We start from the raw sequence: 12,546 nt of genomic DNA on the forward strand, positions 1-12,546 counted from the left end.
ACAGAAGAAGACAGCAGAGCAGGTTGTCTGAGGGGCACAGACTCGAGGAGCAGGTACGCTTCTTGACCATGCAGGGTGGGAGGGCAGCTCCGGCATCCTCCGTGGTCTCAGAGAGCCAGGCAGGCCTGGTGGGTAGGCCCCGAGGGAAGAGGGGCTGGAGAAAGAGTTTCCATCCCTTGGTCACTGAGGCCAGTGGGGTAGTGGCAGTGGCCAACACCCGAGTGCTCCTGGGCCTAGGCGCTTGGCAGCCTTAGGAGGCGGGCACTGGGGCAGTGGCAATTCCTAGGTGAGGTCCAGTATGGCTTGGTCTCTTCCTGGCTCCTGTCTGGTTCCTCTTCCTTATGATCTTGTATCTTGTGGATGGTTTGCAAGCACTAAAAATGTTCACCATGTGGTTAGTTAATGCTCCTCTGCTGCATCGGAGATGCCAGGTTTTATTTTCCTCAATGAAAGAAAAGGTAGGGAAATCTTAACATTAGATGTGTTTCCTTCTCCCAGGGTGACCATCCCATGCTTCTGACCTCTGCACGTCATGAATTGGAACTGAATTTTTAACTTCCTCTCCCTCTGCAGAAGATGGCCAGTGTGGGGTCCCAGTGCTGGCCAAGACAGTGGCACTGCAGGGAGGCTGGGCCCAGGAGAAAGTGGGCCCAGCTCCCACGACCTCGCCCCCACTCCCACGACATGGGATGCTTCGTATAGATGTGTACAGTATATATATTTTTATAAGTGCCCTGCCTCTTCCCCTCAAACCCAATATGCCCAAAGGCCTTGGGACTTCCCATCATTCTGCTCTGCAGACCCAGTGAGGCCCAACCTCCAGTGCACCTCATGCCACTTGGTCTCCTGCTACTCCGAGGCTTTGTCCTCCTGTCAGTTTTCCCAGATGTGTGTGTTCGTGGTTTTTTTTTAAGAACTCAGAAAATAAAAGACTTGAAGGAAACGTTCAAATTCCCAGTGCATCTGAGGCAAACGTTTTACGATTGGCTTACTCTTGGAGGGTACAGTCTGGCTGACACCTGGAGGTAAACAGACCAAAACAGGATTCCTCCTTGACTGCATGTCAAGGCTGTGGGGTACAGTGGTGAATGCGACAGACAATTTGCCAGAGAAGGACTCAATGAAGCACCGTAGGTGCTGAATTAGTGGGGAAAGCTTCCTGGAGGAGGTTGCATCTAAGCTGAAGGGGACCTCAAGGATCTGTGGTTGGTTTCTGGATGCCAGAGTAGGTCATGTGAATACCCAGAGGCAAGAAGTGGAAGGGTGCCTAGGGAGCCATCTTTTAGAGTTGGGACTTGAGCTGGGGGTGAGCTCTCTTAAGATAGTCATGGAGAATAGCTGTGGTGGGCACAGGAGGAGCAGGAGAGCCAGTTAGGAGTTGCCCTCATGTCTAGGTAACGATAGTTCTGTGGCAATGAAGGCAAGAAGTGAATGAACTCAAAAGACATGTTGGGGTGACATCTATAGGACTTGGTGATGTCTTGGGTGCAAACTGAGGGAGGGGAGGGTAGCAAGGGATGTGTCTCCTGCTGCTCCAACCTGGAAGTGTGAAGGCCCACTTCCCTGGGCACAGAGCAGCATGGAGCACCAGATGTCATGGAGGCTTCTCCAAGGCTTTTAGCCTCTTGCTAGAGACAGCCAGAGGAAGTGCAGTAAAAGAATGCTGGGCTGGAGGTCTTGGAGACACAGCTTGGCACCCAGCTGTGCCCTTAACATGCAGCCTTGGGCCAGGTTCTCCCCTCTGGTAGCCTCTCTCTGCCCTACAAGTGTGTTGGCCTATAGTAGAGACTGCAGAATAGTGTCCTCTGGGTTTTGTGGACCCATGGCAATTTCACTGACGATCTTGATTTCTGGCTCCTCTTGAAAAGTCAACAAATCTGGCAACGGGCCTGCACTCCCTCCTGGCAACAAGTGGCCACAGCTGAGCAGCAGTCAGCTCCTTAGGTAGGGCATGGGCGCCCAGTTTTGCACAGTCCCCCCCACTTCCTGTTCAGCCCTGCCACTGAGGCCCATGTCGGTCGCCATCTGTCGTCACACTTGTACTGTTCTTAGTATAGAAATAAAATTAGGGGCATGGGAAAATGAAAGCTGGACCAAGAGGAGCTTGTACTTAAAGAGGCTATTTCTTTTTGGAAGAGTTTATATGTGTTAAACATGCAACCAAATGTGTCTCTGTCCAAAGACTACAGCCCCCTTGGCCCTGCCTGGCCCCACAGGCATCCGTCTTTGGGCTCCTTGGGCCACGTTTTGCCACCTGGATGACTGGGTTTAAGGTCTTCAGTTAAACAAACTGGATCCCAGCAGAAGAGCCAGAGTGTTCTACTCACTACCCTTTATTCTTACATGAGCCAAGCCATGAGGGCTGATGACAAGCTTGGCCAAGCACAGGGAACGGGAGCTGGCAGGAAGTGGGGAGAGGCTGGGTTCTTCCTGGGGAGTGATGCTGGGGAAGGGAAGAGAGTGGCTCTTCCCCCAGGTAAATGGGCTGAAAAAGCTGAGGCCAAAGGCCATCAGGGGAGAGGACAGCAAATGTGTCAGCCTGTGGTTTAGGGGCAGGTTTGTCCCATCTCCCTGTGCCTTCGCACTTTGTCCATGGGCTTAGATCTTGGAAGCCCACGTTGGAGGCTGCTGTGATGTCAGAAACAGGTCTGCTTAGCTTTTGGCCCACCTTTTTAGGCCTCAAGTCCCTGTTGACAGATGGGGGGTGGGCAGCAGGGACTTCCTGCATTATTATCTGTGCTGTTCAGACTCGACTTGTCACATCCAAGGAAGATGGAGAAACAGGCACCAGGGTCTCATGGAATGAGGTATGGGGTGGGAGCGGGTGGGGGGTTGCAAGGGGAGGGGGAGGGCTGGGACTGGGGCAGAGGGGAGCAAGAAAGCTGTGGCCATGTGGGCTGGCTGAGTGCTGGAGACTGCCTCCGCTGTCCTCACATGATGACTGTGGAGAAAGAAGCAGCAGGTTGGGGTTGGGGTCTCCCGTTGGTTGTCCCTGCCCCTTCCCAGCACCCTGGGGCCACAGAGCAGCCAAGGACTCTCCGCCTTCAACTGCCTCCTGCTTTGGTACAAGTACTGATCATCGTGGACTCATGTAGCCCCCAACCCTTTCTCATCTGTGAAATGGTCATCCCAGGGATGTCAGAGATAGCTCAGGGTCATGCTGAGGTGGGCATCTGCCCATGGCGGTGCTGGCCCCACTGGATGAACTTCTGCGGACCAGATCCCCTCTGCAGGGCCCTTCCTTACCTTGGCCCTGTTCCGGCTTGGTCACACCCAGCCCAGAAGACGGGTCCTCCATTTCCAGTGGCTCTGCAAAGGAGCAGCAAATCCATCTGTTACTTGCCACTCAGTCTCCCCCACCATTGGCAAGGCACCCTTCCTTCCCAAACTAGCCTCAGACCTAGTGCCACAATGGAGAAGTGTGGTTGGGGGCCTGGGTGAGCCATGCCAAGGGAGGGGTGGTGAAATGAGGTGGGTGGATGCAGAGGACAGCTGGAGGCAGGAGGATGGCGTGTGGATGGTGGAAGTCACAGATGGAAGGACTGAAGGACTAATGAACAAATAAATGAGAGGGATGCAGATAGTGGATGGACAAAGGGCTGGATGCATGGCTGACAGCGGCTGCCCTCCGGGTGCTGTCATCCCGAGAGTCCTGGCCCCAGGTGCTCCAGGAAGGACCTCTTGCCCCTCAGCCTTCCTAGTCCTTCCTCGTCCTTTGACACTTGCTGGCACGGTGGCTACTGCTTACCACTGCAGTTATGGCGCCCGCGGCTCCTGGTGTGGGGGACCTCGGTGCCGTTGGGGAAGACGCACCAGCAGTAGCCAATGCTCCCATAGCACTGCAGCGGCATATAGTTGCCATCCTCGTCGCACTTGGGACTGAACATGCCCGGGTGGACGGCGGGGATGTGGCTGACCTCTTCCTGGCACTTGGTTAGTACTGAAGTGACAGGTATGATGAAGACTCAGTGAGTGAGTGGGCTCTGGGCTGGGGTCTCAGCAGAGCCAGAGACCCACACACCACTGCTGTGGGCCTAATGCTTTCTGCCCAAGTGGCTTTACTCACTCAACCCATTGCACAGATTGGAAAACTGAGGCCCAAGGCCTAGACCAACAAGGTCCAGGATCAAAGAGGAAGTGAATGGTTATGTGGCTAGTTCAACCCAGAACTTAACTATTTCTTCTGATACTCCAAGCCCATTAAGTTTTGGGATTGCACCTATGATTCTGAATTCTAGAGAAAAGCAATGGACATCTTGGCAAGTATAAGCTTCCTGTTACTGGGACTTCCCAAGTATAAATAGGGGTTACCATTTGTAGGGGGTATTGTAGAGGGGATTCACACATCAGCTAGAAGTTGGTTGAGAGCATACATGCTGCCTTCTATGAATCTGATGGAGAAACTGAGGCCTGGGGCAGGGTGGACTGTTGACCTTCCACTTGAAGACACTGAAGCCCAGAGGGAAGAGATTTGCCCAAAGTTGCACAGCAAATTAAAGACAGCACCAGGATGAGAACACAACACTCTTGAAGGCTTTAGGGCTAAAACATGAGGTGGGAGACACTTCCAAGGCCCTCTTATCCAGCATTCACTGGCTACGTGACCTCGGCCCCTCACTGGGATTGCAAAGGTAATGCTGGGGAGTGTCAGGATAAGGATTCCCGCCTGGTGTGTTTCAGGTTGGTTTTGCTCCAGGCCGCCTTGCCCAGTGCTGTCCTCCACAAGGGAGGTCACCCCATGAAGGGAGGCCTCTGTACCCTGTAGGCCCCTGTGGTGTGAGAACAGATCCACAGACAGGAGCAGGGCAGGGGGGCAGCCAAGCTCAGGAGGAACAAGGAAGAGAGACAAGTGAGAGTTGAGAGCAGGTGGGAGATTGCTGTGGAGCTTGGATTGGAGTGCTGAAGGCCCTACCCCAGTAGCTCCAGAAGAGCTCCAAGGGAGCTCCCAGAGCCCTGGCACCCCAAAGCTCCCACTCCCTGTACCTTTTGTTGGAGCCTCAGTGGGCGTTTTCTCCTGGGAGTTCTTGCTCATTTCGAACAAGAGCCAGTAATGCATCCAGCTCTCAAAGACCTAATGGGGAGAGAGGTGGGGGTCAGGCTCAATAGCTATCACCAAGCCCCTACACTGCCTGGCTTTGCCCCTGGGGACAGAAACATGGAGCACCAGACAGGGTCCAACAGCCAGAATCCAACTGCAGCCTGCTTCCCCCTAAAAGACCCACAAAGCTTTGTCCAGGTGGTTCTTCAGCTCCAGGCACTCTTCCAGGTCTGAGGCTTTGTAAGTATTGGTAAGAACCCACCAGCATCTCGAGGATGGCTTCCCTGGCACACCCCTCACCCCACTTCTTCCCAGTCTTGCCCAAGACATTGGGAGAAAGAGAGTTTCAGTGCTGGGAAGCCTACCCACCTTCCAGTCCGGGTTCTCCATGGTGCTCTTAAGGTGTTTCAGGTTCTCTAGGAAGGTCCCCTTCAGCTGTGGGTACACCTTCAGGGGGTCGGCCTTCTGCAGGGGACAGGGCAGGAAAGAAGGTTAAAAAGAGCTCCCTGGCAGGCAATGTGAAATGTGCAGCCCATGTACCCCTGGTCTTCCATTCTGAGGAGTGGACCCAAGCTGCGCCAAACCCGGACCCTGGACCTCAGCCATGATGGGATGGAAGGGGATAAGGGCAGTCCAGCTGTATTGTTACAAAACCCCAGGATGCAGGGGCCGGCCCGTGGCTCACTAGGGAGAGTGTGGTGCTGATAACACCAGAAGCCACGGGTTTGGATCCCTATATAGGGATGGCCGGTTAGCTCACTGGGAGAGCATCGTGCTGACAACACCAAGTCAAGGGTTAAGATCCCCTTACCGGTCATCTTTAAAAAAAAAAAAACTCAGGATGCAAGTTGGGTTCTTAGGTTCCAGGTTCCTGTCCAACTCCACCAATAACCCCCAGTCTTCTACTGAAGATGCCTACTTATCTTTCAGGTCTCACCTCCTCCAGGAAGACTTCCTTGACCACTCCCAACTAGGTTGGGTCCTCTGCCTCTTTCCTTACAAAGCCCCCTGCACTTCCCTCATCACCTGGTCACTTGTTTGTCTCCCACACTAGCCTGGGATCCCAATAGCTCCAGGAGCTGGGTCCAGTTGCTCACCATTGTGGGCCCAGAGCTTTGCACAGTGCCTGGCACAGAGGAGACATACAGTAAAAGTTTGGGAAGGGGGCTGAGCCCGTGGCGCACTCAGGAGAGTGCAGCGCTGGGAGCGCCGTGACGCTCCCGCCGCGGGTTCGTATCCTATATAGGAATGGCCAGTGCACTCACTGGCTGAGTGCCGGTCACGAAAAAAGACAAAAAAAAAAGTTTGGGAAGGAAAAAACGGTGTATCTTGAGTAAGTCACTTTCAAGTTTTTGGCCTCAGTTTCTCCATCTCAAAAATGAGAGGAGGCTGCACTATGTATAACATTTAGGGCCATGCTTGCTTCCCTTTGATAATCCAGGGAGAGTGTGTTGAAAGTCTATAGTGAGCCAGGCACAGTGTAGGCCTTGGAGCTCAGCCTTTCTGGATGCTGGGTGGGCAGGCAGGGCCACTTGGCTGGCTCCCCTGCACTCACCAGGAGCAGGTGCATCACGTGATCCTGTGTCATATTTCCGTACTTGGTGGCATTCTGTGTGGGCTGTGGAAGGAAGAAAAAGAGGGTTACCAGCATTGGCCAAGGAGGGTCCTGGAGCAGGAGCCAGCATCTGGGGTCTGGATAAGAGTCTGGAGTCACAGGCTCTTCTGGGCCCATCTCTGCTACCTCCAAACATGAGAGCTCAAGCAAGTCACTTTTCCTTCCTGCTTCAGTGTCCTCACTGGTCAAACTGGCATAAGCTTTCCTGCCCAGAGCTTTGTCAACAGCAAACAGTTTCATGAACAGAAACATTACCGATATGCAATATCAAGGGTTTTATGAGTGAGAGGGGACTGTAAGATGCTGTGGAAATGAGAAGCACTTTGTAAACTGTGGAGGGCTGGGCCCTCCTACCAGGGATGGCCCCAAGGTGCTCTCTCTGCCCCCCCCCCACGGGGAGCCCTCTTTTCCTGAGGTGGGTCTTACTCCTCCTCCACTGGGCTTTTCCTGGGCCAGCTGTCCCCCACCTCTCCCCTTGGCACCCGTCTTCCATCCAGGCTAGGTCACATTTCCCCCTCCCACCGCACTAGGGCTGTCCTTACCCCTTGGGACAGGCCTTCCATGGGCAGGGCCTGCATCATCAGGGGGGCAGCCATCCTCATCTTGCTCACAGGCATGGAAGCTGTGGGGGCAGGAACACAGCATGAGTGTGGTCCCAGTGCCCAGAGACTGAGAGCTTAGACCAGATGGGGAGGAGCTGGGACTCCAGACCAGAGGAGGACAGTGAGCCCAGCTGGTGCACGAATGGGGATCTCATGTGAGGGACAGTGGCCCAGGGGGTAGGAGGAACGTCAGGATGGAGGTGGAGCACTCACGCTTCGGAAGCTTCATGCGCAGGTTCTCCAGCTGCAGGTTCTGTGAAGTGACCGTCAGCTTGTCCAGACGGCCCTGCTGCTGGTACAGAAAGTAGGCAGTGGTGGCCTGGCCAGCCAGGAGCAGAGCCACCAGGACGGAAAAGCCTGTGTACAGTGCTCCACGGCTGCAGTTGCTGTTGGCAGGGGGGTGGGGGATAAGTCAGAGGAGAATCCATGGAGGTGGCTGCTCCATGGGCTGGCTGGGAGTGGAGGAATGTATCCCCCCATCTCCATCAGCCGGAGCACAGACTTTAAGCACAAACAATAAGCTGACTATGGAAATGCAACTTGAAGACATTCCCCCAACCCTCTACTTCCAACCATTGGTGGCCCTAAAGTCCTCGTGAGTAGAAATCCTGCAGCTGCCTCTGGGTCTAGGTTAAATGGGGAAGAGCCAAGAGACAAGTTCCTTGTCCTCTCTGGGCCTTGGTGTCCCACCTGTGCAATGAGGGGTTGAGGTAAAGGGTCTCCCTCTACCATGGGGAATTTCCTAAAGATCAGGGCTCCCCTCAAGGGAGAAGGGTTTTTTTTTTTAAGTGGCACACAAAAAATCGTACGTATTTACCGTGTAAGGGGAAGGGAGTTTTCACCCCTCTACCCAGCCCCCAACCCCTGCAGTGAAATCAGATTGAAGGAGAAAAGGGAAGGAAGTGAGACTGGAACAGCAGAGAAGGTGGCCCACCTAAAAAGGAGAAGTGAGACCTTGACATTTTAGGAGTGGGTTGGGGAAGCACTTGACAATGTCAAGCTGAAGCTGGGCCAGGAACTACCCTCTCCAGGGGCACATCCCTGGTCCTGGACCCTCCATGTGTCTTTGAGCAAATGCCCCACCAGTCTCTGGGCTTCAATTCCCTCATCTGTCACATGGGTACTGCTCACTTCAGCAATTCTAGGATTTGGTGGTCTTTTTCTTTGAAGCAAGACCTGACTGTGACCACAGAAGTATCTTGAATGGTAACATCCAGCTGGGGGGATTTTGACAGGAGTATAGGTACCTGAGCCTGTGTGACCTGGGTGAATTTCTCAGGCTCTCTGGACTGGCCATCTACACAATGAGGGTAGCCAGACCTTCAAACCTCAGAGAGCCCTTGTAGCTGTGGGCCCTGGATGCAGTTTGCGGGTGCATGCACATGTTACAGTAGGTAGATGTAAGGACCCTGAGAGTTCCTGACCTGCTCTCTCTTGATTATCCCAAGGTGGTACTACTAGGTCCCTGCTATGGTTTGGATATGTCCCCTCCAAAATTCAGGGGACAAATGTGTCACCAATATGATGATGTTAGGAGGTAGGGCCTTTGGGAGGTGATTGGACCATGAGGATTCCTCCTTCATGAATGGGATTTGGTGCCCTTGTAAGAGGGCTTGACAGAGGAAGTTGATTCTCTCTTCCCAATCTGCCACGTGAGGACCCAACAATAAAGACCTCACCAGATGTCTGCACCTTGATCTTGGACTTCCCGGCTTCCAGAACTATGAGAAATAAATGTTTGTCTTTATAAATTACCCAGTCTGTGGTATTCTGTTATAGCAGCACAAAAGGGACTAATATCCCATTGGAAATTGTCAGAATGAGACTGCACCCTGCTTACTGCAACAACCAGCAAGGATGATTTAGAAAACTCCAGGAGACCCTTCTGCCTAGTAACTCATGACATCACAGACACAACTCACTCTCACTGGCTCTCTGCTTGCCCAGCCCTCATAGCTTTCTGGGCCAAGGCCCAGCCCAAGAGAGAATTCTTCCGGAAGGAAAAAGCAAAAATTCTGCTTGGGAAAGAGAAGAGATAAGACAGGAGGGGAAAACACATTCCACTTCTTGGCCTTCCCAAGGAATAGGGGTGGCCTCTAAAGGCAGTGAAAGTTCACCCGTCTTCAGTCCTGCCTGTTCAAGCTCTCCAGCCTCACACTCACCCCTTCTGCCACCCCACACCCAGTTCTAGTCCCAGCTCTACCATCCCCCGTGGGAACTTGGGGGAGTCCTTTCCCCTCTCTGAACCTCAGTTTCTCAGGAGGCCTAAGAATCTAGATTGCTGGCCAGATAGCTCAATTGGGTAGAGCGCAGTGTTATTAACACCAAGGTTGAGGGTTCAGATCCTTCATGCCAACCAGCTGCCAAAATAAACAAATAAAAAATAATTAATTGCATTTGGGCTGGCCTGTTGACTCAGTTGGTTAGAGCACAGCCTCATAACATCAAGGTCACGGGTTCAGATCCCTGTACCAGCCAGCTGCCAAAAAAAAAAAAGAATCTATAGAATCTAGAAATTAATATCAAAGATGAGACCATGTAACCTGGATTGGAGTCCTGGCTCTGCCACTTGTTTAGCTCGAGGACCATGGGCAAGTCACTTAACCCCTCTGTGTAAGTAAAATCAGGTAGGAACATCTATTCAAAGCGTTGTTACATTAAGGAAGATAATGAGGGTAGAGCTCATGGCTCAGTACCTAGCACACTGTTAGCACTCTATTAATAATAACACTTAGTACTTTTCTCAGGGGAGTTAATAGTCAACTTTAGCATCTGGTTTCCTTCCTCTTTATGTATCTTGAATACCTGTCCCCTGGTCCTGGTAGAGTGCCAACTCTTGTCACCGCCTCTCTTTATTTCCTCCTTTGCACTGCCTCCCTCTGGAATTTTAAAAAAATGTAATTGGCCAAAGTCAGGAGCCAACCAGAACTAGCAGGAATCATGATACAAGTGTTGCCAGGCAGAAGTGTTCAGGAAAGGTTCCAAAACAGAGTCAAGTCTGGAATGGCCTGAGCATACAGTGTGGGGCTAGTTTTAGAAGCAGTAACAACTAAAATGAAAACCAGACAAGGATTTGATGAGGAGGCACCTTCTCTGAACACTGAGTTCACTCTGGGTCTGCACTTCACTGGATGGTCTGAGCTCAGAGCGGCCCCACATCCCCTCCCTGCAAATTGCACCTGTAAAAGGGAGCCAGAAGGAGAAGTGAGCTCAAACTTTGAAATCAGACTAGTCCTGGGTTCAAATTCTAATTCTGCCTCTAACTCACTCACTAGCTGTGATAACTTGGGTAAGTCACTTACCAATACGAGTGTCAATTTCCTCTTCTGTAAAAATGGGGATAATAAAAGTACCCGACTCTTACGGTGACAGTGAGAATTAAGATTGAGTTTAGCCTTTAGTTATGTGTCAAGCACATAGTCATGGTAACAACTATCAGTGGCTGAGGACTGGTGACAGGTTTATAGTGGATGAGGACTATTATCATGACTTTTGTTGTTATTATTACTGAGACCCAGAGAGAGGCAGTGATTTATCCAAGGTCACATGTGACCATAGCAGAACTTGGACCTGAATCCAGTTCTCATAAGTGAGTCGGTGCTCCTTGCCATGGAATTCCCCAGGATTTTCATAGGCCACTGCTTTAATGGTCTACATCTGGTTACCTTGTCCTCCAGAACACAGCTCCTCATGACGTCTCTCCCAAACCCCTCTCTGCCTGGCAACAGCTGACATCACAATTATCTGTAGGTCCCCATAGATTGCAAATTACTTCTTGGAGACTGGCAGGGAGCAGGGGCATTGTGGTAGCCCTTTTGGGGGCTGCGGGGGAACATACAGGTGAGGCCATTTGGGGGCTGGAAGAGGGGACCCAGGGTCCTCTGGATTGCTGTGCTGGCCTCTTGCTGCAAGACGGAGTGGCATAGACAGGGGCACAACCCACATCGACCTTAAGCTCCTTCTAGAAACTTAGCCAGAGCCCCTCACTCTTTTTGACCCCCTCCCAACATCTCTCAATCCCTCCATCTATTATACAGACACCTGCAACTATAATTCCCTTGCTACAAACACCTGTACCCGTACATGGTAATTAGGTGGAAACTCTATAAGGAGCTGCTTTTACCATTCTCTTTTCAATAAACTCTGTTTTTCTAATGGGATCTAGAACATTTTCAAACTCCAGTCCAAGGTTTCGAACCTAGGTTTCATGGCTCAGCTTCAGTGGGGTCTGTGAAGCCCCTGACATTATGGGAATCTCTAGGGAGAGAATCACAGCCCTCTTCCTATTTTCAGAAGTAAAGCTTACAAAGCCCTGCTCTAAAGTAGTCCCCACATTTTACAGGAGAGGGAACCAAAGCCTAGAGCCGGCCAGAGACTTGCTCAAAATCACCCAAAAAGTCAGTTTGAGTCAGAGCCTGAATCCGTCCTTCCTATGACTCCCAGCCAGTGTTCCTTCCTGGCACCTGTGCACACCTGTGCAGTCCAGATCTGTGTGCTCTTCCCTGGAGCTCACACATACCTCTCCGTGGCTCTAGGGCGCTGGCCCAGCATGGGCACTTGCTCATGGTTGGAGATAAGGTCGCGCTGGTCTTCCATGGCTCTGGACTCTGGTCTTCCCCACAGCTCCTGCTGCTGCTGCTGCTGCTGCTGCTGCTGCTGCTGCCGCCTGCGTGTCTGGGACCCTGAACCCTGGCTCATTACTTGAAGTTGGTGCAGGGGAGGAATCTGATTCGTCCACAGGAGGCCACTCCGCCCACCTAGAGATGTGGAAGTGAAAGCCACAAAGCTGGAAATACCCCACTTGGGCAAAGCTGCCTTTCAGGGGGCAGGATGAGGAGGGGGAGCCCCCCAGGTAGGTAGTAGAAAGGCCAGTGCGATCCCATTGGCTGCCCAGGGCTCTTATCACTTGTTTCTGGGCAGACCTTTGGATTCATAAGGCTCTTTGGATGTTTCAAGAAACAGGCAAATGTTCACCCCCTAGACAGGAAATCTCTTTGAAGCAGAAAATGCCTTTGTTTGTGTCCCCTCTTCATCCACAGATGGATGGGTACAGAATGGGGCTGCACACCCTCTGGGAGCTTAGACAAGTCCTCTTTAGCCTCAGTATATCATCTCAGAAATGAGGAGGAAGGCTGGACTTAGTGTCCCCTGTGCTCCCTTCTAACTGGAGCATTTTATAAACCTAGGAGGCCATGATTTTAAGGCTCTGGTACTAACACTTGCCACCACTGACTAAGCCTCCTTTGTGCCAGGCACCGTGCGAGCATGCTTTGTTTCATGCAATCTTTACA

The 12,546-nt window shown here is 52.1% G+C and overlaps 2 protein-coding genes across 6 annotated transcripts in view; one reads left to right on the top strand and one right to left on the bottom strand.

Moving 5' to 3' along the window:
* TCOF1 (treacle ribosome biogenesis factor 1) overlaps positions 1-921 on the top strand; it is a 35,407-nt gene extending 34,486 nt beyond the window's left edge. For all 4 annotated transcript variants that reach the window (XM_063086181.1, XM_063086182.1, XM_063086183.1 and 1 more), the window contains 2 exons: positions 5-53; positions 499-921. In XM_063086181.1, coding sequence (XP_062942251.1) covers positions 5-31 — 27 coding nt within the window. In that variant the 3' untranslated portion in view covers positions 32-53; positions 499-921. The remainder of the gene's footprint in view (positions 1-4; positions 54-498) is intronic.
* Positions 922-2,122: 1,201 nt separating this feature from the next.
* CD74 (CD74 molecule) lies at positions 2,123-12,026 on the bottom strand. 2 transcript variants are annotated; one of them, XM_063086667.1, is made up of 9 exons: positions 11,775-12,026; positions 7,469-7,641; positions 7,196-7,275; positions 6,594-6,656; positions 5,408-5,503; positions 4,984-5,071; positions 3,749-3,940; positions 3,247-3,309; positions 2,123-2,941 (listed from the first exon to the last, which is right to left on the bottom strand). In XM_063086667.1, the coding sequence occupies exons 1-9, from the start codon at positions 11,951-11,953 to the stop codon at positions 2,931-2,933; spliced, it is 945 nt and encodes a 314-aa protein (XP_062942737.1). In that variant the 5' UTR covers positions 11,954-12,026; the 3' UTR covers positions 2,123-2,930. The 2 variants fall into 2 exon arrangements, with proteins under 2 accessions (XP_062942737.1, XP_062942738.1); XM_063086668.1 differs by lacking the exon at positions 3,749-3,940 and having other exon boundaries at positions 11,775-12,020.
* Positions 12,027-12,546: the final 520 nt, after the last annotated feature.

The sequence above is a fragment of the Cynocephalus volans genome, chromosome 2, assembly GCF_027409185.1.
Source record: "Cynocephalus volans isolate mCynVol1 chromosome 2, mCynVol1.pri, whole genome shotgun sequence".
Lineage (NCBI taxonomy): Eukaryota > Metazoa > Chordata > Mammalia > Dermoptera > Cynocephalidae > Cynocephalus > Cynocephalus volans.

Excerpts from the sequence above, each read along its gene's own strand:
- CD74 (XM_063086667.1), bottom strand. The coding sequence starts at position 11,953 with ATGAGCCAGGGTTCAGGGTCCCAGACACGCAGGCGGCAGCAGCAGCAG. Across the intron at positions 7,642-11,774 it reads CGCCCTAGAGCCACGGAGAG|CAACTGCAGCCGTGGAGCAC; the intron begins GTATGTGTGAGC and ends CCCTGCCAACAG. Across the intron at positions 3,941-4,983 it reads CACTGAGGCTCCAACAAAAG|TACTAACCAAGTGCCAGGAA; the intron begins GTACAGGGAGTG and ends CTGTCACTTCAG.